The sequence below is a fragment of the Parus major genome, chromosome 3, assembly GCF_001522545.3.
Source record: "Parus major isolate Abel chromosome 3, Parus_major1.1, whole genome shotgun sequence".
Classification (NCBI taxonomy): Eukaryota; Metazoa; Chordata; class Aves; order Passeriformes; family Paridae; genus Parus; species Parus major.
Window position 1 is genome coordinate 18,959,953 of NC_031770.1, and position 27,466 is coordinate 18,987,418.

The window sequence follows — 27,466 nt, forward strand, 5'->3', positions numbered from 1 at the left end:
ATATATATATATATATATATATTCATACATATGTAAATACTAAACCCCATTAGTAGGGTCAAGTCTCTCTTTTTACAATTCTGTTTCCAGAGTTGTCTCCAATCAAACTATGCTCCAAGACCAGAACTATCACATTAATGGTTACTTTCCTTTATTATCTACAGAACCTTTTCTGGCCAAAGTAGTAAAGACTCTATAGGAGTCCGATAACTTTACAAGGTGACGGCATTTCTGTGTTTATTGTAAGCCATTTCTATTGCAAATTGCAACAACTTCTCAAAGTACAGCAGTGATTTGGAAATGCAGGCACACTAATACATCAATTGCCATGACTAATGTATAAACTTTTAATGACCTTGGCAAAATCTATCTTTCATTGGGCAAGTGCCACTATTTTGACTGTACAAAATGTTTTGGAAATATGTTGAAAATTATACTTGTTTTGGAAAATATTTCAGGATTTCAGTATAGCAAATGGAGTTATATTAAATAAAAGTTTGACATGGAGGAGAAAACACTCCAAGGTTGTGTAAGTCTTTTTTTTTTCCTTTTAAAAGAGGTATCCTCCAAGTGTTGTACATTCATAGAATGCTGGCTTTTTATCCAAACAAACTTAAAAAGATAAAAAATTATCTTGAATGGTTTTCAGTTTCATTCAGTCACTGTCATCTTCTTGTTTCAGACCACCTCCTTCTTCACTGTTGCCTTCTCCATCACTTTCCTTGTCCCAGTCCTTCATAGATGCTCCCATCATGAAGTCATCACGGAGAATATTCCATTCTGGCCCCTCTTCAGATTTCACTTCACCCTGAATGTTTGAGGGGATGAGAAGAAAGAACAGAGGAACATGAGATAAAGGTGAAAGGCAGTAAAAGATGCAAGGTCTCCATGCAATCAAAGTAACACCTCCTACAGTCAGCGGACTGAGGGCCAGCTCTTTGTGCAAATGGTACAGAAACATGCAGAACAAACAAAAATTACTTGATGCTAAAATGCAAACTTGTTTTAACCAACCAGTAAAAGAAATATGGAAACAAAACAATTATTCTTCATGGATGAAATAGTCAACCCTGGGCATGGCTTCCTTTATTAAAATCTTTCTTGGCAATCAGAACGGATTCGTGATATCATTTATTAACCCCCAGATGCTGCTTCATTAGAACACTTCTTGGCACATTTCTAAAACACAAATATAGATTTAATAAAGGCTTAACCCCCCCCCAAATTTAATATTTAACATATTTGGTGATACGTGAACCAAATCCCCTTTATGTGAATTATTACCTCACTACCTGGGCTTGTCATATGGTACATAAGCTGCCTCTAACAGAAACAAAGTTGATCCACTCTTAGCAAGCCAACAACACCTTACTCCAAATTTCCTACCTCTTGGAAGTGGAAGAGGCCCACTGCACGGACTAGCGAGCAATAAAGAAAAGGGTCGGGAGTGTAGTTTCAGGTTAGCACTGAGAACGGCGCTCGGTCGCGGTTCCCGGAGGTGACACATCACTTTTGGGCAGTGCAACAGCCCCATCCTGTGGCAACACTTTCCAACAACAGCTGGAAGCTATGCTTACATCCTTTACAGGACGGAAACACCGAAAGCTGCTCGAGGAAAGATTTATTTCAGCTTCTATGCCTTAGCATCAAAACACTTCTGAGGAACAACATGGCTCAGGATCCATCATGCAAGCAAAAAAGTCGTCCTACCAGAGGAGAATTAGGGGCAGTGAAAACACTCATTTAGTTCTGCAGGGTCTTTGAAAGTAAAGTTAACACTGGTATGCCAGGTAGGCTTTCCCCACTCCCCTGCTCCAAAGAAGGGACCTCAGTGTCCTCTGTGGATAAGATTTGCCTAGTGGATGCAAAACCTGCATTAAATGTGTGATCACCATACACATCTGTCCATGCATCTTCTCTGTCATGCATCTAGGAATGTGATACCACTGCATATTTAAGCTGAAGCCTGTGGGAATCAATATTTGGGATAGAGCAGCATATAGAATTTGATAGCAGAAGAAAAGAGAAATGAAGAATGCTGTATGTTACTGTAAATAAAACATGTCCTATCACACCATCAGAAGTTATCTGAGTCCAAAAAGTCTGCCAAACAAGGTATGTGTTTTTAATAGGTAATCAAAGCAGAAATGCTACATGTGATTTCTGCAGTTCTTTATGAAACACTGTCCTCACAAAAATAGGATAACAAGTCTTAACACTTTCCTTCCCAAAAGGAATTTCCCAGGGCCCAGCTCAAAAACATAGAAACTCTACAGCTGTTCCTCAAGATGTTTGCACTGGGTTTCTGTTTAGGGTTTGCTTTTGTGCCTTCACAGATGCTCTCATTAATGGCTACTCCCATCCAACAATTCCCTTTTTCCCAAGGGTAGTGCCTCCTAACCACTTTCCACTCGTGCAACAATTTGCTTCAAGTGCTACACCCAATAAACCTAAAATCATCTCAGAAAGGGCAATCGTTTACCTGGCATTAAAGAGCTACAGATAAGGTTCCTAGGCAGACCTTAAACCTTTTTCCATGGGAATCATCTGTATTGTTACAATAGTGCAAACATGGGTAGTCTGTTTTGGGATGCAAGGAGAGGGTAACTATTGTTCTCCTCCTTTTTAACTGCATTGCAGTTGTACATGTTTGCTTTTGCAGAGTGGAGAATAGTTTAAAAAACGAACAAAAAAACCCACAAAAATCACCAAATTATTTATTTTTTAATCCCAGATCTTTTGATAAGTCACTATTTGAACAATGAAATTTGAGAGTTGAGTCTCAAATGTTCAAATGGAAACATCCAATATTTCTTATAAAACAATCTACATTTTTTGTTTTCAATAATAAACCAAACAGAATTCCTTTTTTTTCCCAGATGTACAGAACAGGGATTTTTTTAATTTTTATTATTTTGGTTTGGTTTTTAAACAGCACAGAAGGAGTAGATTATTATCAGCAATGACAGTTGCAGGCTCAGGGTTTGAAAAGCTCAATCCTCAAATTCATCACAAGCTACTATTCAGCAACCATTAGCCCTTCTTTCTGGCTATGTCAAGTGAACAACAGGACAAAAGCAGGACTTTAACAAAAGAGGGATGCTGATCCTCCATAGCATTACCCATTATGTAAGGCACCACAAAGGCCTGAATAGAGTTTTACAACAAGCCCAAAGGAGAACGACAGAAGTAGCATGTTCATGCCTCAAAGATGAAGATTAAATGCTTGAAAGCAAATATTTAATCAATTTTAAGCATGCTTCCAAGTGAAGAAAATGCCTGGTTTAGTATCTTCATTCCTAACTCATTTACTACTCTATTTTTCCCTCAGAATAAAAACTCTCCAAATCTACTGCATCACAAAACATTCCCGAAGTCTTAAGAAAATATGCAGCAAGAGTATTTGTATAATTAACAATTAGTTGAACTGTAACATCACTTCCCAACTTGCTTTATGTAAGAATGTTAATACAGTTGGGTTTTCAATGCCATAATCTAGTATCATCTAAATAAAACAAAACTGATTCTTGGCATGTGGAAAATAAACCAGCTTTCAATCTACACAAATGCTTTTGAACTCCCAGTCAGCTGTTCATGCACATCTCACTACAACACTGAAGTCCCCTTTGAACATTCCCAAATGAAAACAAAGCAGACTATATAAACAACGGAGTGTAATGATACACAATGTGAATCCTTCAGTAAGGCAAGGAGTGAAAAATTCTCGCGTTGCTTTTTTTCCTCTCCTCTTTTACACATTGGAATTGGGTTTTCTTTGCCAGAAGGGTGTGGCAACCCATTTCAAAAGGTCTGAGAGGCAGCAATTAGTAAAATACCTGAAGAGTCACTGGTGTTTTACTAATTGCTGGTGATGAACTTGTTATCATGAGCTGAAATAAGACAGACCACACTGTGGTTACTCTAGTGCTGATACTTGCTCTGATGGACTCATGGTCCAGTTGAAGAGAGTTCATATAAATTAAAAAAAACCAAAAAAATACTTGCCTACTTGCTAGACTATCACAGCATTAGCTGAAGTCTCACACAAGTAGGGCTCTGTAGTGGGAACATACTTCCTGAATTAACCCTGCTTTGAAGACATACTCTCTTAAAATCTGCACCAGGACAAGATAAACTGAAATTCTTGACCAAGTCCTAAAAAAACCAAACAAAGCTCCAACAAAGCTTAGTTCTGCCACTTAGAACAAGCAGCTAGCCCTGGCAGGATCCAGGCTGGACCTGAGTCCTGGATGCTTTTAAAGTAATTGGTCTATGAAAGCCTTGTGGCATCAGCAGCAGCTATCTGATCAAGTTAGAAATCTCCGTGTTTTTGTTCATTTCTTTACCATCACAAAAAAATGGAGCTACAAAATTTGCTCTTAGTAAATGACAAAACAGTATCTTCAACTGAGGCCTACCAAACTCAACACTGGAGCTGCAGCAGACAGCACTGACACCGAGCAGTGGGATCCCTCCTCTCTGCCACTTCTGAAGCAGGATATCTGCCAGTTTTCAGAACCTTAGGCTCAAGCAGACCCGGGTCCATAGTGCTTATTGGTAAGTAATGGCATTAAAAGATGTGCCTTGAAATCAGACAAAAGACAGCATTTTACTCCACCGTCCACCAACTTGTGTCACTTGAGCACACTCCAGCTTCTGCATCTGCAAAGCAGCACACACACAAGAAAACAAACACACTACAGCACTGTGGAGATTCCCTGAGAGCTGTGTCCAGAAGACAAGAACTCCAGGGTTTTAACAAAGGAACATTTTTCAGACCTAGGGATTACAGTCAGCACACTGGACCCCCATGCCTTTGTGTAAGATAAAATGCCAGAGCTTGCAGGGGCATCTCTCTCTACCATCACCTACAATAAATGTTTATTTGTACCTGTCAAGGAAGGAATTTCTAACATAAATATCTCTCAAGCAACAACTTTAAGCACTGAGAAAACAATTCTAACGTGTCTAATTAATCTGAACTGCCTCCCCAGGTTCCCCTGTTTTGCTCAATACAAATATTTAAGACCTTGAGACACAGTGAAGCTTTTGTCATGATGAAGAAGTTAAAAAGCTTAACTGCCAGAACACATTCTCACATACATCTGACAATTACCTTCCCTGTCAGCCTGCATCTTGCTCTGAATGACTGCTGCTATTCTGGTTCTCATCCCCAAGCAAGTCAGCGTAAACTGAGCTCCAGAAAACCCAAACAAAGCACAGGCATTCACTGAGGTGTGTTAAATATCAATTAATAATAATAATAATAGTAGTAGTAATAATAACCCCCCTTGGCAAAAGAGGGGGAAGGAATGAAAAACAAAGAACACCAGCATAATCAGTTCTCCTAAATTCATTTCCAGCAATATGCGAGCTCACAGGATAAGAAAATAAATTTCTTTCAGGTTGAGAAGAAATGAAAAAAACGGCAGCTAAAGTATCTAAAGCAGAAAGAGAAGCAGAAAATAAACTGTAATGATTTTTAACAGGAAAATGATACTCGTTTGATCATCAATGCTGCCTGCAACTTTATCTGATTTGAGTTGCAGCGAGATCTTGACTCTAAGAAAGGTTCCTACATAAGCCTGATCCCAAAGAGCCAAAATACCACAAATATGCAAACTGAGAATCTAACATGCACCGCTATTCTCTTGAATTTCTGAAGTGAATTCTCACAGCAACTCTCTCTGGGAAGCATTTTCAAGCTTGCAGAACGTGTGAGCTGCTCAACAGAAATCCATTCTACTGCAGTATAATTCTGCACAATCATTTATTCCTTAGGGTGAGAAGTTATTCAACACCCATTTGCATTCTCTCTCTGATTGAGAAATTACATCAACTGAACTAAACTGCCCTGGTTTACTTGAAGTGACACCATACTGTGGGTATCAACAGTGGCACAGGGGATTTACTCAAATCACAAACTCACACACACCAGAATCTGCTCTGGCAATTCTAGTAAATAAACCTAAGAATGAAATTTTTTTACAGTGTTTTGAGACCTGCTGTTCCTGTTCAAACTTCTCTGAAAGTAACACACTGGAATTATTACTACAAGCACAACAAATAGTGATTTTCCTTTTGAGCACAGCCAGAAGACCACCCAGAGCTTAACGACCTGCATGAGGAATCTCCCCATCCTCATATCCTCCTCTAGGGTTTACTACAACTGGGGATGTGTGAATAAGAAGGAATGCTTTGGGTTGGCATGCAGAGGCTTAAACATGGCCCAACTTTAGAGGGGTCAGAAATCAATTACAGAATTTCTAAAAACAAGCATTAATCCTAAGTAAAGAAGAAAATTCATAAGCATCATTATTAAACGCTCAGTTGCAAAGAGGAATCTTAGGAAAAGCTTACGGGAGAACATATTTCCTCAGGCTGGGTTCACCAGAAACCTCATAAATTATTATTTCTGTCAGGAAAAGCAAAAATATTTTAAGAATTCAAGCTTAACACAGGGCCCTTCTGCACACAGGACGCTCTGGAACTCCTCAGCCTGCACTGTACTCCAGCCATCGACAGCAGCCATCTCAGAAACCCCTGTGCCGCACAAGGAATTCCACCACATGTTACTGCAAGACATGTTTGGCCACACTGGCATCAAGACTCTCTTCCCATGATTTAATGAGAATGATGTATAGCATGGGCATGCTACACCAGGAGCTGCTCACAGACAATAAAAACTCACCTGAAAACAAGACTCACCCAACAAAACAATCCTATAGGCACGAACTGTTACCTTTACCCATACTGCTAAGTTCCCCTTGTGGAATACACTCTGTAATTTGTAATTCACGTCATTTAAAATACAAGACAAAACAACAAAGTTGTAAATATGAAGTAATGACACTGTCTTTCCAACAGCCAGGCCAAAACACTCCACTAACAAAAAGAAAAAAAAGTCCACAAATCAGCATTTTTACATAGGTATCAGGTAAAGATTAGTTCAGAGTAGATTGCAAGTTACTACAGAAAAGGTATCTGGAAAGACAGGAATAGACTCATACATTCCCTGTATGAGATTGTCATGCAACACATCACAGCAGGAAGTCTTTCTATGTGCCACTGCTACTCATTTTCAGTCCTGCTGGGTTTTGTCTCCTGTAAGAATAAAACTCTTCAACACCCTCATCTATATGTGTATACCTTCACATCTGAATGCCTGTTTATCAGCAGTCATACTACTGACAGTGAAATTCCTGCCTACCAGACTGCCCATTCCTATGCCTGTATTCACCTGTTACTCCTACCCTTTATTCACCTCTAAATCTCCACACAGCTTTCATGCTTCATGTACATGGCACTGCACAGCATCAGCATCAATTAATACTTGATATAAAGACTCCCTGAGTACCATGGTTGAAAACAACACATGATCAAGACCTTCGTACTTAAAGCAATGTGTTACACTTTCATTGCTTATCCGATGAGAATCTGTATTGCCAGTTATGGTAACCAAACGAGCTGAATCGTAGTTCTGACTTGGAAAAGATGGTGCTGTCCATGAGAAAAACCAACTTTTGCTAGCTAATCATGAGCTTCAGGTCTGAGGCAAAATATTGTTCATTTTATATTAAAAGCATACTGGTTAATTACTAAGAACAATCTTACATGGACAACTCCCTACTTGTTTCCATCATTATAACTAAAAGGAAGATAATGAACTGAGAATTCTTCTGTTTGGATGGGATTCAAAATGAAGGAATAAAGAACTTTTCTAGATGTGCAGCATTTCAACCCTGAAATAAAGGCCATACAACTTCTCCAAAATAATAAAACTACTCTCCATCAGCTGGTCCTTCATTTCCTAGTATGTTTTTCCCACAGAATGAGGACATGACAGAGTTCAAAGATGAACCTAAACATCACCTCAGATCGAAAACATCTTTGTTACCAGCTGCACAGTTCCTGAACCACCAAGCTGTACCTGGAAAATACACAGATATGGCAAGTGCCTAGTAAAAAAGCATGCAGTTGAGATTAAGGCCTCCACTGTACTATCCCTCAGAAGTTACATCCTTGTGTCTTTCAACAGTCCACTTTAGACAAATATTTTCCAGTCACAACAGATTTTTCTCAGATGTCACCCATTAACAAAAAACACTTACGTGCTATTTCAGCTGGGTACCTAAAATTTTCTGCAAGTTGTTATAAAAGCTTGCCTGTTGGCCCAGTGAGGAAACATGCAGACCTGCAGTTGTTTAGAGTATTTCTGATTTTTTTTCTTTTTTTTTTTTCCCTTACAATAAATTAGGAGCTTGAAAAATTTTGAATAATATGAATGTCACTCAAATTATTTCCAACCAATGATGCTAAAATCATCCACTATTTTTCATTATGATTCAGCAAGAGGCATAATGGAGTGAGTTCCCAAAAGGTTGCTTCAAACAATAAAGGCTACAGTAATGATCATGCCCATCCCTTCCAGCACTTAAGAAATCATCTCACAGAACAGCTGATGAGAAAGAAGAGGGACGAGTGAAAAGCCTCTTCTTCCTGACTCAAGATTTCCACTTTTGAGTCTCAGAAGAAATATAAGGATCCAAAAAACTCTAAGAGGATGAGGAAAAAAACCCACCTAAAGAGAGTGTACAAGGAACCAACCTTTGTGCAATTTTATTACTAAATTTGAAATAATGACATTTTCATGCCTGCTAAGCAGCTTGTCTGATTTCACCTCCCTACAGTCATTACCCTTGCTTTTATCTAAATGGTTTTTGCAACCTTAGATATCTTAGAGGTCTCCAAATCCAGATTTCTCTGACTTTATATTTTTGTAATTTCCCCTCATGCTGCCCTGTGTGAGTGGCAAGCTCATTAAGGAACAGATCATACCCCTCAACACTCCTAGGCTGCTTTCTAAAAGCAGTTTAAACCTGACGAAGGAAGATGTAAAATGCCCAGGATCCTAATCCCGTATCTTAAACATCTGGCTACCCTTTCTCTGCATTTCTGACCTTTCCATCTCCCTCTATGTTTCTGTATGGGCTTTCCCAACAGCTGCAGGTGGAAAAAAAATGACACAGACCACCTGCAGAACATTGGCCAAAGTTTAGCAGCAAACCAAAAAGAGGTCAGACCTTTCCAAGAGGCAGTTTTAGTATAATTTGTAATACTACCAGGTTTTAAAAAAGTACATTTTCTAATATTTCAGTAAATTTCAGAAACACTCATTAAAAATTGGCTGGGATTTCCCATAGTACTGAAAAAAAAATTTACTGAACTCAGCAACCCTCTAACCACTGCAAGCTGGAAGCAGTTTGACCCACCACTCCTGAAGTCTATCTACCAAGATAAACAGATGAGTAGGTACCCACAAAGGTCATTTATAACACACACACTCTGGAAATCACAACATTTTATACCTTAATAAAACTTAGAAGTAAAGGAATCACTTTTCATGTTAATTTCCAACAGCAAATGTTTGTGGGGGGGGAATAAACTTCTTCAGATAGACAAGATCCCAAACCTTATTTCCAGAGAACATTTTTCTATAAAACTTTATGAAATGTTTAGATGTATTTTTTTCTAACTACATTGCCCTGACTATAAGAGTTATGAACAAAGCCAAAAGTGGAGAGCTGCTTTTATAAGGCTTCCAACTTGATTTACCAGATAAAAGTCTAATAGGTTTTGACTCTTTGTGCTTTGTATAATCACAGGAAGATCAAAAGAAGATGCATGCCACAAGTTTTTCAAATGTGGTTGTTTTAGACATAGTTTTACTGAAAAAAAAAAAGCGCCTTGCAACATCTTCTGGGAAAACAGAACACCATCACAGTATCCTGTGCACTAATAAACAAATAACAAGGCAAGTTACTCTCAAATATGACAGATGGAGCTGTCTCAGCATTGCCTGACATTTCAATCACAACTCGCTGTTTATATTCACTTAAAAATTTGCCAAACTTCAACTGCTTCATGTTGAAGGATTTTGCAATGTTTCAAATATAACCATTCCATTCCTTTTCACAGAAAGACAAACTTAAAATATTTTGTCTTCAGCTCTAAGGAAGAAAGAGACATTTTCTAAAGGAACCCATTAAAACCTTGCATCATTCATTCATTTTAAACTTAAAAATCAGTTAAGGATGTGTTTTGGAGCTGGCAATGTATCTTTTGCTATCTCCATGAACATTTGCCTGGATCTGGACAAGTTACAAGCATCTGGAAGATTGCCCTCCCCAAACCTCAGGTCATCACCTCAGTAGATGCAATAGACATTTAGCATCCAAATTCTCTTAAGATATCTGTCCTCACTGATCACACACTATCTGCATCTTAGCAGGCAGCATTCAGCTGAACTGTGAGTGACTCATGATGACACACAGGGAACTGGCCTTTCTGTGTGAACAGCTGTCAGGGCTGCTCCTGCGTTAGGCACAGGATACTTGCTTGGCCCCCAGATGCAGAGGGAAAAAAACCTGTCAGGAACATAGAACAGGAAGAGGATAAAAGAAGAGATAGATGGGAACAAAGTGAAAAATCACAGCCTTTTCCCTGCCTGATTTCTGATCAGATATCTGAAAAATATGACAGAAAGAGATATCTGAATATTAAACCACAGGAAAAAGGGTAAACCTAGTGAAATACTGCCCTTCACAAGACCCTTAATTGTCTTTTGTGGAGTTGAATTTACAGTGCCAAGTTCTTAACATCTAATCAATCAAATTTAAATATTGAAACATGGACATTTAAATTGACATTTAAATACTGACAAAGTCCTACATTCCCATGTTAACACAGATGTGCATTACCTGCTATGACAACAACCAGGGAACTGAGTTTGCACATCTTAAAAACCCAATCCGGTTGATGACCCAAATTCTGTAAGTTAATACAACTTCTAAAGAGATTTAAAGTATAAATGTCAGCATCAAACAACCTCTAATACTGCACAACACCACTTTACTTAAAGAACATAAGGAATATAGGCTATAGCAAACCTGTGGCAGGCTGCACTGCATTTATCCCTAAGGATATTCCTAAGAATACAACATAAAATTAGTTGTCAGCAACTTTCTGGTACAAAACCAAAAAACTTCATTAAAAACATCAGCTCCAAACATATATGGGGTGACCTTCAAGAGAATGTACACACAGTTGGGAAAAACAGATACAAATGCAGGATCTAAAGGAATCTAAATTAAAAGTTTTTGTGCATGTGATGGGAAGACATTTATTAAAACTGTGAGAATACATCTACTCTGGCTACAGCTGAACTAAATTAATACTTGGCTGCCCCCTCAAATGTGCTGGAATACATGCATGCCTGGTTACTCCTTCTATTAGGTCTGTAAAACCAGCACACAACAGCTGTAGTAATAAACTTCCACTACTCTGCAATGCCATTATCACCTCTAAGGAAGTTTCCTGATAAGATTAAAAGAGGTGTAGATACACCTTACCAAATTTCCAGAAGTCATCTCTGCCTTCATCCACAGTTAAACAATTTCCTAACACAGGCTGAAGCAACTGTTCAGACCATTGTCACTCCAAAGAGGTATATGAATGTAAAGAATTTTTTTTTCACCCTCCCAATTGCTACACTGTGAAAGAAGTGGAAAGAAACATACCATGCTGATGGCCAGTTCTCAAGAAGCTGCAAGGAAAAGATGACAGTCACTCTCAGTTTTTAAACTGACGTGACTTTTAAGCTGGAAAGCACAATTAATAGCCCCATTTAGCTTAAAAAAATGGAAAAAATGGAAGTCCCCATGCCACTCCTTGTATCCCAGCAAGAACAGCGGTCAAAGCCGGAAGCGTAATATTCCTCCTGCCCTTGAACAATCTTCAAACTACTGCTTAAAATAAAGTCTTAAGGACAGAAGAAAAATCTATAGTAAGCCTGACTCTAATCACTGTCCTTACAAATTATTTACCAGATACTTGGAGCATTTATAAAATATGTTTGAGGTAGAAGGAACTTTTCTGGAAAATCACTTCAAGTCTCATATGACCAATAGCTGCTACAAAATAGCACTTGTATTCTTCTCACTTTCCTTGCCATCAATCAATGATTTTAGAATAGCTACTATTTTGAGACAAACACACCAATTTTTTTCCAGGTGCCATCACAACACAGGAAGCAAATTGTAGGTCATGTAGTCAGCCTAGCTTCCAGAAAGATTATCTTGAAGAATTTGGATCATGGTTACTGAACTACACCAGGAAATCCTGCTCTTAATTTCACCACTGAAATGCTCTGCAACAGATCTGGTACAAAAAAGTTTACAAGTTGAAGCAAAATCATTCTACAAAGTCCTAATTAAAAATGAAAGGTTCGTGATTATGCTTGTCATGAAGTGTATCTGTAACCTTCATGCCAGTTGTTTATGTGTCACCAAAAAATGGTTTACCACACAGTAAAATTCTTTACAGGGAGCAGCACAAATGATAGGAGAAAAGTCAAGATGCGATTATCACTGGCACATAGCAAGCAAGGAGGATAACTCTGAATTTCTTTTGAATTTCCTTGTTTTCTTACAATTAAGATTTCAAGACCTCACATAGTTTACTACATTAGCCAACCTATCTGCAACTCTAAGAGAACAGAAACTTCACTCAACCCTGGAAGCAAAGGTACTTCCTAAGAGCACCCTGAAATTTATTAAGGACCTAAAGAAAACAAAGGATTCCTACAAGGAATTTTTTACTGCTGCTACATACTTTTGTACTCATTCTATAGACATAAAAATTACTTCAGCCTCCAGGCCTGAAAGAACATAATATTTCTAATATTTCTAAATATTCCCTTTCTAAACCTATAGTTTAATAATGTTTCTTGTAGTGTCTTACAGGCAAATATGACCAACACATTCTGAAATGAAAAGCTGGTGTGTAAGGATTGTGTTGAACAAAATTGAAAGCTCTCATATCTGCCAGTAAAAGATTCCTAGAAAAACCCACCCCAAAAGTTAAAAAAAAGCCTATCTGAACACAAAAGAGTGGGATTTTACTATTTTTTTAAAATTACTACATTTTTCTCCCACATTGCAAGGCTTCAGAAAAGGTGGTGAGGGGAGAGAAATTAGATGATCTTACCCAGAGGCAAGCATCATGCACAGTAACTTGGAAAAAAAAACAGGAAAAAATATTACACAAGTCAGCTGGCTCAGCAAGGATTAAGAAATACCTTGATAAACAGCAAATGATATGAAAGGCAAAGCTTTTGGCTCCAGCTCAGAAAAGTAATTACTCCCAGCTGGGCACACAGAACTCCAAGAAGGGCTACAGTTTCACAAGAAGGGCACAGTCTTTCCTTCATAGTTATGTTGGTAGATATATGCCAAGTAATATTTAGGCCAATGGCTAAAAGTAAACAAGACTATGAACAATGTTCTAGTGGGGTACAGGTTACCTGTCCTTCCCAGGAATGCATGAAGCTGATGGAAACAGAGAGAAAAATTTAAAAAGTGGTCATGCTACTCTGAAATCATACTACTGCAGATAGGCCTTTATAGAGCATTTAATTTCTTTTTTTCACACATATATATACTTGGCTAAATAGTCAATCAACAGAGCTTTACCAGAGTTTTCTTCAACCCCTGACATTTGAAAGGAATTGCCAAACTTTGAAAAATATGAAGCAAATTTTGCATTCAAAAACTGCTGCAGAGCAAGAAAATTCTCTCACCCATTCTCAAAATACAGTCAAGTCTCATGTCACAGCACAAGGCTTGAGTCAAAAAAAGGTTTGCTTTCACTGGTAAAACTTTCTTCTGCTATTTTTCCTGCTGACTGCTTGTTTTATGTGGGTGGGGTAGTGTTTTTATTGTTCTGGACTGCCTTTTAATTGATGGCAGAGTGCCTGGATTTTGGGATTGGCATCTCTTCCATTGTTTTTGCTGAGATAAATAAATGTATCTTCCCCCTCCCCTTTTTTTAGAAATGAATACACTCTATATTCTTGACTGCTAAAAACAAACCCACAAAACAAACAAACAAAAGCTTTCGGATGGCACAAACAATCTGCTGAAATCCTGCTGCAAGGAATTTACTACTGAAAAACCTCATCCAGGCTTCCTACCCTCTGAAACACTCTCAAAGACCAAGAAGCAGAGATACAGCAGTGGAGGCCAGCAGAACTGTTCAGTGGCTAAATATCTGTGTAACTCTGAGAAGGAGAACGAAGAGCAGATTTTGGCCTCAACCTCAAGCCTCAACAACTACCAGGAGGGAAGCTTGCTAAATGAGTAAGATATGTTCTCAAGAGAAAATAAGGCAGATTAGGAACAGCTTGAAAAGGAGTTACTGAAGAGTTTGGTTCAGTATTAAATTGAATGGAGAGTCACTGAAGCAAAGGCAACAAGGGAGAGAGGAAGAGGGGTGGCCTGTCTAGGCAGACATGCAATTAAAAAACCCAAGCAAAAACCCTGATCCTTACCTCAGCTTTTGTGCACAAGCAATGTGAAAGAGGCACCTACATTAATACTCAAACCCAACAGTAACCAGCCAGCATCTAAAGCATCTCCAGAGGTCTTGAATGGAAATATACTGTTACCCACACTGCCAAAATAAAACTTTTTTTTTAAGTATAGAAACATTTGCAATCTGTGTTTCCTGACCTAGTAATTCAAAAATTGCCCTGCTACAATGTGACACAAAACAAAGGTCCTAATTCTTGCTCAGATATTGATTCATTGCTGACTACAATAGTAATTGGCACTGCCATTGTTCCAATATTCTGCTATTCCAAGGGAGGAAAAGCAAACAAACCAAAAAAAGAACCACACACATGTACATTCCCCCCCACCCAAACAAGCAAGCTGGAATTATTTAAGGAGAAATAAAGTGTCAGCACCAAGCTAAATTGTTCTCATTATCCAAAGAATTTAAAAAATACTTCAATATTGCACTTGCATGAAAATTGTATGAGCACTCCATGCCAGGCAGTGTTTCAGCATGTTCCCAAAGTGCACACAAACAAAAAACATATGACAAACTGTTGTCTCCCAACTGATTAAAGTATTTCTTCCTGGCACGGAAAAGCACTTAGTTAACTGCAGTGTGTGTCTGCGCCAGCTGCAGTATTCCACCCACCACCAAGCACAGAGTTCAAACCTGAACACAAATACGCTTCAAGAACGTGCAGCTTCTGAAATACGAGAAACAGTGTGCCTGAGCAACTTGTTTTCAACCCTGAGCTACTTGGTGAGCTGAAAGAACTGATGAAGAGTTGGATGAGTCCAACTACACTGTGTCTCAAACACATTTGAAAAAAAGGAGAATGTATTTCTTTCCAAAACTTCCCAAAAGCAAGGAAGGCACACCAGCCCGACACACACAGAGAATCAGGGAAAGAAAAGCCTAATGTTTAATACATCTCTATTTCTCTCTCTTGTGGAATTCACTTTGTATAGCAAATCCTTCCATTTCAGACACCATAATCACGCAAAGAAAGCAAGCATGACATGACCAAACCATGGGGACACACAAGTAGTACAATCTAATACATCAAGTAAGGTGAACAGCCCCCAGCTCTTTAACAATTTCAAGCAGCTAACTATAATTGGCCAAATTCCAAATGTCACAATCCACCATAATATAGCAGTTTGTTCTATGCCTGGTGCAAAATCCAAGACAAAATCCCAAGTTTCATAATCTTTTTTTAAACACACAGCTAAACCAAGTTATTTGCATAAAAGTCTTGATGTCTTAGCAGAAGAGCTTCCAGCATTTTGTACTTTGATAGTCAAAAGACAGGGAAAACAGGCTAAGAGCTACTTGTTCCCTTCCAGAAGTGTCAAAATATCCCAGCCATTTGGGTCATAGGTTTATGAAAAGCAGGCACATTAACAGAGAGTACATTGAGAAGGTACCTTGTAAGTGTTTTTTTCTCACAGATGAAGCTCACCTGTTTACTTTTTGTGGCCTTTCCAGCTGGATTCTTGCCTCCTTTAGCCCCCTCCATGTTTCTTAGAACATCGATGAAATCTCTCTTTGAAACAGAAGACATCAGTTTAGCACGCTTCCTCTCAGAGCTCCCAACCTTCTTCACCTTCTCTTCCATTTTCTTCTGGTGCATCCTGACAGCATTGAATAATTGTACAACACCTCTGGGACAGGGAAAAAAACAACAAAGCAGATTTTTTAACTCCAGTTCCTCTCACAGAAATGAACCCCCTGCTAAAGGTAATCAATGCAGATGCTTCTAGCTCTCCAAAATGGTTACCTGGAATCTCAATTCGGTTAAGAAGTAACATTTACTACAACATAAAAGACCTCCAATTTTTACTCCTCCTTCATACTTATTGCTAGGAACCAGTAACAAAAAAAAAAAATCTACATAAAACTACTCAGACTCTGAAGTAAGCCTGGTAACATGGCACTGAGATCAGTTTCACTCCTGAGCAGGTTTCATCCTTGGGAGCATGCTATTTGTCCTAAAATCAGTTATTAAATTACTCAGGCAAGCTTCTTAATGGCAGCTGAACTTCACAGCCATGAATCTGGTGAATCCTCTGCGGAGAAGCAAAAAACTGGAATAGTAGAAACAACTGTTCTGTATTTTTAAGGCATAAAATTAACAAAATGAGGGGATACAACATAGCACTTCTGTTAAGCAAACATTACATTCCCATCTAAATTTTTACTCTTTCATAAAGCTTCTGAAATCTTTTGTTGAACTTGATACTGTACAATGCAGACCCATCTATAAATCTTTCAGCTCCTGCTAGTCACTTCTTAAGAGTTCAATCTGATTGGAAACAGATCACCTGCACAGGCCTTTTCCTCCTCTTCTTGATATTCATATATTTAAGGAAGCATTCAGGAAAACTTTTACCTTGTGGCAATTCTCTGAAGATTTCTTTCCTTCTCTCGGTCTTTGACAACATCTGGCTTCACTCGGCACATCATTTCCCATTCCCGCTTTTTATCGAGCTGCATTATAAATATTGTTATGTGAAACAACATCGACATTTAAGAATGCAGCATGATCTGATAGAGTATATAGCAGGAGAAAAAAAAAGTATCTACAAAGCTCAGTTTGGTTGAAAGTAAGGGGAGCTCCAATATAGGGCTGGACAACAGGTCTGAGCAAATCTCTTGCATTGACACAAGAGCTACACTCAAATCTCAGAAAGTCACTGCTTCCAGTAACAAAAGTCTACGAGAAAGATGCCTTCACACTGACTGCCTTGAGCAAGGGAATTCAAAGACAGCCTTCAAATCCCAGGCTTCACAAGCTAATCACAGAGAAATTTATACATAGTAAAATCCTGGGTCCATCAGGACAGGCATGTCACATTTTGAGCCTTGGGAATTTGACTTCCTCCTACAGAATTGGTCCCAGTATGGCTTTGTGACCAAAGTGATACTCAGCAAAGAGTGCAACAGGCAGAACTCTAACACAGGAAAAGCACTAAGTATCCACCAGACAACAAGTCATGTGTACAGTATTGGTTCTTGTCTAATTTTTGGAGGCTGTTTCAAAACCAAATTGATCTACTTTTCCATTACCAACAGACACAATACCACCAGCTTTGTTTCTGCTGCAATAGGAGACCACAATATTTCATGACCTCTGCTTTAGGACTAAGGTAGTGATATTTTTTCTTCCCCTCTGAACAATTTAACAGCGTTTTAGGCCTGGTGAAGTTCCATTAAATCTGTTTTATGCAAGAAGTCTCTAATGGAATTTCAGAGTCCTTATCTTTATAATTCCAGGCAGACTACTATGAATTTCTCAGTTTATGACCATGTTTTGGCCTTTGATCAAAAGAACTGCCCTATCCTACCTTCCATCAGCAAGAAATCAATGAAAGGCAAATTGCTTTCAAGTTTTACTAAAATAAACGAGTCACTTTGGGGACCTGTGGCCCATCTCTGTTTTGCAGTATTCTTACATATTTACTGGCTGAGAACAGGTATTTAGGACAACCATAACTGTGAAGATGCTGTACTGAAGCTCTCTGTATTTAAAAGGCAAGCCATGGCCCAACGGCAGCATGTCCCAAACTGTCAGGTGAATAACCTGGTTATCCCACTGAAACAGAACTGGTAGGATGAGACACTAGAATTATTAACGTATTTCTAGCCTGAAGGTAAATCAGTCAGAGCCTGGAATTAAAAGTTCCACTCAAGGCATAAACAAATTACTTGCCAACGTGGCTTTGTTTTCTTCATACCAGCTTCAGAATCAGAAGCAATTTAGATCACTGACATGGTAATAAAAAACTCCAATCAGGAAAATGATTGAGGGGAGCAAACAAAAATGCATAACCACATCATTGGTTACTGCAGTCTCAACCTAGAGGCCTTGATTTTGGAAGTCACAGCACAATATAAATTGAAGCAGTTTTCTTCTCTTTCTTCCTCTTATTTTTTGTGGTGGAGAACTATTTCAATTTGTATTGCCAACAAAGTGAATTTCACCCCAAATTAACAACACCAATTAGAAAAATCAAGCTTAAAGTAGCTGCTTTCACCCTTTCAAAGAGGAAAACGCCTTAAGCTGACAGACTGGAACACTCCTGCTGCCAAAGTTCAGCCTGCCTGACGACCCAGAAGAAGCAGTAAGAGAAAAAAAACCTTACACAGCATGACTGAAAAGTAAAAAAATTAAGCTACTCAAGATCACTGTGAAGGAGAGACTCCAAAACTGAGCCTCAGTAGAGATTTGGGACAGTGCTCTGAGACTGTCTTGCATGTAGCTCATCTGACAGTTACTGCACATGGAGTACTGCATCTTTTTCTCACCCTCATCTTCTTTTCTTGCCTTTCTTGTTTTTTTTTCTCTCTCTCCTTCTCCAGGCTTTTATTCTTGGACAAGATGGTGGACTTATTCTGTGGAATCTTTTTGTTGAGCACTTTTGCCATGGCATCTGCCCATCCTGAACTTGGACCACCTTTGGAGCTTGTTGCCTCTTCAGCCACGTTGCCAGGGCCTGCTGCTTCATCTTCATCATCACCATCCAGAGCTTCACCTCCTGAAGAGTAGCTGTCTTCTGGAAGGTCTGAGCTTAACTCAGAACCTAGGGATAAAAAAAGCAAGAAAGAAAAGAAGGGAAAAAAAAAAAAAAATCAAGAAACGTTTGTAGTAAGAATCAATCAGTAATGCCATTTGTTCCACATGTAAATGTTACCCAAGTTCAGAGCGAGGAATTACTGTACATATGCTGTTACAATTAGTTCCTCAAGCAGGCACACACCATTATACTGAATTTATTAGAGACTATGCAGTGTAAGTGCTTCTGCACATCAGTGATGATTTAAAATTATTATAAGAGGCCAGGCTAAAGGGAAAAGGCAGCCTTGGATATTTATTATTAGATTATTGAATATTTTTATGTTCAGGGCTGGTAATTATGGGGGTACAACCTGTCTATTTTCCAGTTTAAAAAGTGTAACTTATGAATAACTATCCACACAAATATGTGTGTATATATGTACACACTCACAGAGAAACTGCAACAGTGACATCTGGTGTTTGAGTGCAAACAGCCACAGGAATTATGTGAACAGCCACAGGAATTAAATTGAAGCTGGGGGGCATTTCTCATATAACAGCAAAACCTGCTCAGAGAGAACACCACCAGCAAAAGTACAATTACCTAATGAACCCAGGGGAGACTGCTTTATGAAATACAGCATCAAGACAGTCATCAGGAAGCTCAAAAGAAAGCAGAGGCACTGAGCTTTTCTGGGATAAGTAACTGCTCAATTTACACAAACAAAATACCCCCATTTCCTTACCCCTATGAGCCCTTCAAAAAGAAGGAACTGAAGTTACAACACCGAAGTTCAGAATTAAGCAACATTAATTCTACTGAAAACAGCCAAATTGATGGCACAACAAATACATGAAGATTTAGTCCTCATTACTCTGTTCAGTGGGTCAAACTGCAAAAATAGAAGTCTTTAATAGTGCAGATGATTAACTAGAATGAAATGGGCTGCAGGCTTAGGGTGTGCTAAAATACGCTTGGTTGTTTCACTTCACCACATAATCAAGAGCAGAGCATACACAAGATCCTGCCACTATTAACTACTAATCCACTAATATTTATGCCACATTAAATTTTAAATTAATTATATTATATAAAGCTTTCAAGGCTGCAAAATCAAGTGCTGAACAGAAGGAGGCTTGTTTCTGATCCCACCCAACCCCACCAGCAAGGGACTGATTCCCCACTTGACTCACTTTCATCCACCTACCACTCCCAAACTCCTGAAAAAAGAAAATTTGAATTTTAAATCACAGTCCTACTGAGCCAAGTGTTTTACTTTTACTATAGCACTCCTATATCCCATGCAGTACTTCTATCAACCAAACCATTAAGAAAATGAAGCCAGGAGTGCTTTACAAGATCTGTTCTCCATAAAACCATGCAGGCAGCTATTAATGGTATTCCCCATTAATCAACTGTCTATTTAATTACTAAGCAAACATAAACATACACTCTGTTGCCACACTAATTCATTATTCTGCCTTCTCCATGTGCCTGTTTAAACCAGAAAAAAAACGAACAAAGAACGCAGCAAAACAGTGGCATTGAGCAATTTAAAACAAAACCTCTAGTGCCCAGGCTTGTTTAGAGTCTTGGGGAGCATTTAGTTATCCTGATGGACAGCAGTAAGAAGTCTATGGTTACAAAACAAACGTGGAAGAGAAATAATCACTGAATACTTGGTCATTATCTCTACCAGTATGACTTCTACTACCACCAAGGTAAACACAGTGGTATGTCATGCTCCACTCAAAATAAATAATGGGGCTGTTTTCCAACAGTCCTTACTATAAACTGGAAATTTAGAAGTGGCAAATTTTCTCAAGACATTCAGTAACTACTTAAAGGCATCCTTTTCTATATTGGTATGTCTCCACATCCTGAGTTGCAAATAAAAAAAAAAAAAAAAAAAAATTCAAACTATTGCCTGTGAAGAATTAAGTGCATCACCACATTCTGGCTGCTACATGTCAAGTTTTCACCCATGGGCTTTGTCCATGCTAGGATGTTGCTATTAAGCTTTTAAACAAGGAATCAACCCCTGCTTGTGGGTTTTTTATTTGCACACACAAAAGCTAACAACTACAAAAAGTCCAAACTTGAATGCCCCACACTGCTTAGGACCAACTTTTGCAGTCAGCCATAAAGAACAGATCAGACTTATAAAAAGGAAGTTTGCAAAAGTATGTATCATTTCCTTCACACAACATCTTCTGCCAATAAAATAGGAGAATAATACCAACACAATTTTACTTTCAACAATTACAGAAAAATTAACAAGGTGTCCACTACCAGCCATAATTTATTCTTTAATACATCACAGTATCAGTCAACAACATGAGATAAATAAGAAGCATTTCAAATTAATTTAAACCAGATTAACTTAATCAGATGTAGGACCTGGGGCCCTATTCTGAATTGAAAAGACTGATATCTGGCATAGATTTAATATAAAAAGTTCTAATTGTTTCTGCGTGTGTGAGTGTGTGTTGTGTGTGAAATACACATATACATCTCTCTGCTTAACTTTTTCAAACTCGCTCAGTGATCAAGGTGTAGGCACACAAGTAAAATACAGCAAACATTCAGCAATGAGCTCTTGAAGAAGTTCCCACACAATGCTTCCCTTTGGGTTCAATTTTGATGCTCAAACCAAGCAGAACCAAGGCGAGCCAAAGGGCCACAACCCTGAATTCTCCCAGAATAAAGAAAAGGAAAAAAAAAAAAAAATAAAAAAGATCCCATTACAGGACAGAATTAAGAAGTCATCACAACTGGTTAGGTACACCCTCACAACACGCAAGGAGGCGAGAACGAGTGGAGAACAGCGCGTTAAGGGTAAATCACTGGAACGAGAGTCCCAGGGGTTTCCTTCGGAGAGAAGCAGATCCCAGTCTCGCACAGACACAGAACTCGTGCAGCTCTGCAGTCATTCCCTCCCTCCCCCGAGGAAGAGGGGAAAGCTATTTTGGGTTACCTAGGGAATTAAGGAGTTGTTGGCGGTACTCCCCGGGCTGAGAGGGAAAAGCCCAGAGGGCCAGCGCAGGGGGGCAGGAGCAGCCACAGCACCAGGCAGTGCCAGCCATGGGTCACGCCGCTGGGGAGCGGCCTCAGCAGGTGACCGGGCGGGTGTCTGAGCCCCCGAACCCCACGCAGACCGGCGCCGGCCCAAGACCCAAGGCCCGGAGCGGGGGGGATGAAGGGCCACGAAGCCACCGGAGGGCTCAGACGGGGCAGAGAGGAAAGGCCTTCAAGGTCAGAGATGGCCCCCAGCGGCGGCTGGCCATGCTTCAGAAGAAGAGAGGTGCCCACCCCGTTCCCGCTGGCGTTACCGCTGTCCGTGTCTGTGTCCGTGTCTGCGGCCCCGCGCCCATGTGGGCCCGCCACGGCCGCCGCCATCTTGCCCAAGGTCCACCCGGTGCAGCGCTCCGGCCCGGCCCCCAGGCCGCCAACCTGCGTTCCGGCTCCAGACGTTCCGGGCAGCCGGTCGGCGCTTCCGGGGCGGGATCGGTGGGTCGGGGGGCTTTGGCCGGGCAGAAATGGGTCCCTGGATAAAACCAGCAGGGCTGCCCGGGGCCCTCCTGCCCCACAGGCCCTGGCTGCTGCTCCGTCCAACCCTGGGCAGAGCCTTCGGAGGCGCCGTGGTGGGGTCACCCCCACGCAGGCCCCGATCGCGGCCTCCCGGCGCTGCCTGTGCCGGGAAAGCTGCGCTCACCTGGGGCCTGGAAAGTATCCTGGGAAACGCCCCAGCACAACAAAGCTCAGGCTGATTGTTCGCTTCCACCATGGGGAGCCGCTGTGGATGGACGTGGCAACGATGAAAATGAATTAATGCTGTATGTGTATGGGGTGGCTGGTGCGAAAAGGAATTCGAAGGCTCCATGGCAGAGCGGTGTCCCCGAGAAAACTTAGCCATGCTCTTTAAACATTGCTTAAAGCCCACAAGGATGAGCTGGGAAAACTTGCAAACTTCAGCTGACGTACTGAAATAACTTTCTCTTAGTGGTGGTATTTGTTAGCACTGTCTGGTCTGAAGAGTAGAACATGCACCGTGTGTAGGGAAACAACATTTCTCCTAATTTGGGTGGGAGAAATTTTAGTAATACTAATCTGCCACTTCACAACCACTAAACAGGCACTCAGATTTTAAGGGCAGACTGTAACGCTGCCAGTCATCCAATTATTCGATGCATCTGCAAAAAGCACATCTTGAAAACAGCACCACCTAGAACACCAGAACTGTAAAAGAAGCAAATCTTAGGCAACTCGTTACATTCAGGCACTCTAAGCTAAACAAACAAAAGTTAGTTATCAAGAACTGCTGTTCTTGTAGCAATAAAATGTTCTGGGGGGCAGAAGCTCCAGGATTCCTTGGAGCCCCAAAGCAGTGCCGTAGAAATAACCACAGACATTTCCAAGTACATATATGAATATAGGTAACATAGGGAGAAATTATTACATGTAGTGTAGTCTTCAGTATTTGTCAGGTTTTAAAATCTTAAAAAGGTTGTTTAATTTCTACACCCTATATTTTTTAAGTATTTATTTTGTTGTTGCAACCCTGCACAATAAGCGACCCTCATCTTTACACTTCTGTCATTCCACATTTTTTCCTCAATGATGTGGATTGCAGCCAAGATGGCAAATTTCTTTTCCTGCCTTAGTATCAGGTGGGAAAATCAGAAGTTGGAGAAAGGTCAGAAAATGGTGACAGATATTCTGACATGACTGGGGAAACTTTCACAAGGAAAGGTTGAAAAGACTAAGTAAGTATGTCTTCGTTAAGTGCTAAGGACAAACAGGATTGGATTTGTATCTGTCATAAGCTGCTGAGTGGAGCTACCTCGTACAAATTTCAGTCTAACTCACTGTTACAAGCAAAGAGAAACCTTGTGCCGAAAAACTTGGGCCACTGCTGTGATTTGCAGAGTAACAAGGAAACTATGAACACCCCCATGATGTTTAATGAAGAGGCCCAAGCATTACAGGAGATGCAATTCCTAATGTTTTACTCTGTGGGGCTCAAATCCTACGGTACCCACCTATAATAAGCAGTAACCATTTGGTCAAGTCTGCTGTGTGATGATAAAGACCCTTTCCATGTGCTTGGCATGATTCATCTCAGAATCACATTGTGTCGGAAGGGACACTGCGAGAAGGAGGTCGTTAAATTGCATAGAAAACAAGCTCTCTCAGCATGGCAATTACAGCCCTCATTTCCTACAATACACACCTTATTGAACATGTCTCACTCGTGGTAGCCTATTTGTCTTGGAAGTATGTCAAAATCTTCAGATTAAGTCCTGTAATAGGTTCCAATAAATGATGGCTCTGAATCTTCTTCCCTCGGACTGAATTAACAAGTCACATCTCTGAGAGTACAATTCTTTCCACCAGCATTATCCCAGAGCATTTGTTAGAAAATTTGTTGCCAAACCTCATTTCAAATGACTGTCATTGTCTCCCATCACTCTGGTCTGAATGTTTTCTGTGTTGAAATTGTGGACTGAGGAATGCTGGAGAAATAACCAGACTGCAGAATCATTCCAAACCAGACAAAGCAGCAGTTACATCCCAGTTTATCATTATGAACTGTGGCTGAAGAGCAGCAGAGGGACAAGCTGGCATTCTGTGTGTACAGGTCTGTAGTTAAACTTTGGCTGAAGAAACAGTGCACAAAACTTTGACCTGTGGGTGCACCAGGGCAAACATCAGGACAAAATCCAAGCCAAAAGTGTAAAAAGGATGGCACAGGAAATTGCAATCCTAATTTTTTTTTTCCTAACATTTTAAATATGTTAATTCATTTTTTTGGGCTGAAAGTTTAAATATAAATACTAGATTAAATATAAATACTAAATTATAAATGAAGCTCAGTTGTAGCAGTTACTGCATATTCCTCATTGCAAAAATAGCAATAGCAAATTCATAGAATCATAGAATGGTTTGGTTGAGAGGGAATCTTAATCCAGTTCCAGATCCATGCCATGGGCAGGGACACCTTCCACCTGACCACATTGCTGAGAGCTCCATCCAACCTGGCTTTGAACACTTCCAGGGATGGGGCATCCACAGCTTCTCTGGGCAATGTGTGCCTCACCACCCTCACAGTAGAGAATGTTTTCCTAATATCTCCTCTAAACCTGCCCTGTGCCAGTTTGAAGCCACTATTTCTTGTCCTATCGCTACATGCCCTTGTGAAAAGTCCCTCTCCAACTCTCTTCTAAACTGTTTTAGGTACTGAGAGGTCTTATGAGGTCTCCTCAGAGCCTTCTCTTTTCCAGGCTGAATAACCCCAGCTCTCTTGGTGTGTCTTTCTAATAGAACACAAGTAAAGACAAGACTTCCCTTCAGTTTCTCTTTGGAGTAGAACAATTCCAGCTTCCTGGTGTGTTCTAGAGTTACAATGAATTTGTAGATCCCAGCAACAAAGTGACTAATTTCTGCTTTGGTGTCAGCTTGTCCCTAGGAAAGAAGTTTGCAGGCTGCTCTTCTATATACAGGCACAGACTCACAGGGAAATGTGTAGTGGGTTTATGCACATTTCAGAGCAAGGAAATGTGAAAAGGGAACAAGGTCAGAGTAATGTACCTTGTGCTTAAAAAAGGCAGTAAAAGTTCTGCACTACCCTTAGTTCTTGTGGGAAAGTCTCCACAGACTTGTCTCATTCTGTGCAAAGGAACTCTTGCCTAGGCAAACAGGGTTACCCTTCCTAAAAATGTTCAGTCATGCTGTAGTTCTTGGCTGTGGTCTTCATCTCAGAGTGGAGCCTCTCAGTACCCTGGGTGCAGGCCACCAAAAGCCTTTAAGACAAGACTCCAGTTTTGGCTTAATTGGATTGGTGTGGAAGTAAATGTAGATACCTGCTGCCTCCAGTAGCCTCTGGATCAAATTCTTCATGTTTAAATCTCAATAGAATAGAAATGAAAAAATATGATAATTAAAAACGTAGCCCCTTGTTCTGTGCTAGAAATTGTCACTGTTGGACATGAAATGATTCACACAGAAACAGCTCAATGTGTGATAGAAAAAGAGAGTGATTTATTCTGTCCTTTCAGTATTTATAGATTCTTGACAATGACCAGGGATTGGATAGTTAGGTTACCACCTTCCCAATCACACTGGTGGTGAGAAATGTCCATCAAAAGACATTTCTTTAATGGAATGTATAAACATCTATGTTTATAGTTACTTTCCTGGGAAAGTGGCTAGAAACTATGAAAACAAGATCAGAAGGTTTAATTCTCAGGGTGACAAGAAATTCTTAGTGGCATCTGTGAAAATGGAGAATTGTAGAAACCCTCATGTGTCCATGTGCCATTATCCGCAGCTTCCCAAGATCTGAGCCCATATTATCCCAGCTGAACACTAAGTGTTTCGGATATTTCCAGCTGGTTTTTCTTTTCCAGCTTTCTCCTGTGGCTGCTACCACTTTCTTCCTCTTCCCTTTCCTGGGAAGAATAAATTGCCTTGACTCGCACATATCCCCCGAATAATTGCCCTTTCTGTTCCAATGAAGACTGAATTCCAAGCCAATATAATAAAGTTTAAAATCTTTGCCACTTTTGTAGGTCATATTCATAGCCTGATTCCTGCACTAAGAGAGATCAATAACACCAGATAGGAGATGAGCATGATAAAGCTCTCCAGTGCCCCAAGATTTAAACATGTTTATTCTCATTTCCATTTCTTTGGTTTAGCTGATGCCATGTTTTCCCCTCAGCTCAGCAGGGTATTTGCAGATGAAGAAAAAAGGAGCAGTTCATAAGTAAATCACAGAATACTGTGCTGTCATATAATAACTACTGCTCTAATCTCATATTCAATAAAGCTCATATAAACTGACATTTAATAAATCATAATAAAGTACTACCTGGTCCTCCGCAAATGTTTTACCTCATGAAAGTTCTAGTCCAGCTCCCAGCAAGGTCAGGTGGAAACTTTCTATTCTTTTTCACATTAATTAATTTGATGCCTGAGCCTCACAAACACCAGTGCAGTAGATATTAATGTTTTTAGGAGGGAGACACAGAGTGGTAAATACAACATTCGCAAACTTTTATGCCTGTAGTTTTAACATAAACCATGTTCATGTTCATTCAGATAAGTCCATGATCATGGACTTATCTGAATACTTGTGCAACTGTTAGCTACCTCAGCAATGAGAAACATAGGAAAGACAAGATCTCTCATGTACATAAAAAAACCCCAAGCTCAGAATCATGGTCTGAAAAATTATTCTAAAAAGACATTGTGAAATCTTGCACACTGAATGCAACAGGTTTGCACCAAAGCTGGATAATCTTAAATCTGTGTTTTCTAACTTAAAGTGCTTGAATTTGAAGCTATCCCTATTATTTGACACAATTTATTCTGCATGCACTTGTTGATTATTATATATCAGCTTTCAACCAATACCACAGTGCCAGCTGAACAACAGCTTCCTGGTGTAAGAGATATGTAAGTTTATGTGTCACGTTGAGGAGAAATTACTATTTTCTCCCTCATCA

At 39.8% G+C, this 27,466-nt stretch overlaps 1 protein-coding gene across 2 annotated transcripts; it reads right to left on the reverse strand.

The window, feature by feature from the left end:
- Positions 1-134: 134 nt before the first annotated feature.
- RRP15 (ribosomal RNA processing 15 homolog) lies at positions 135-22,406 on the reverse strand. Of its 2 annotated transcripts, none has more exons than XM_015623293.2 (5): positions 22,289-22,406; positions 18,706-18,980; positions 16,790-16,887; positions 15,860-16,061; positions 135-808 (listed from the first exon to the last, which is right to left on the reverse strand). In XM_015623293.2, the coding sequence occupies exons 1-5, from the start codon at positions 22,353-22,355 to the stop codon at positions 656-658; spliced, it is 795 nt and encodes a 264-aa protein (XP_015478779.1). In that variant the 5' UTR covers positions 22,356-22,406; the 3' UTR covers positions 135-655. The 2 variants fall into 2 exon arrangements, with proteins under 2 accessions (XP_015478779.1, XP_033369176.1); XM_033513285.1 differs by lacking the exon at positions 22,289-22,406 and adding an exon at positions 21,934-22,057.
- Between the last annotated feature and the right edge of the window lie 5,060 nt (positions 22,407-27,466).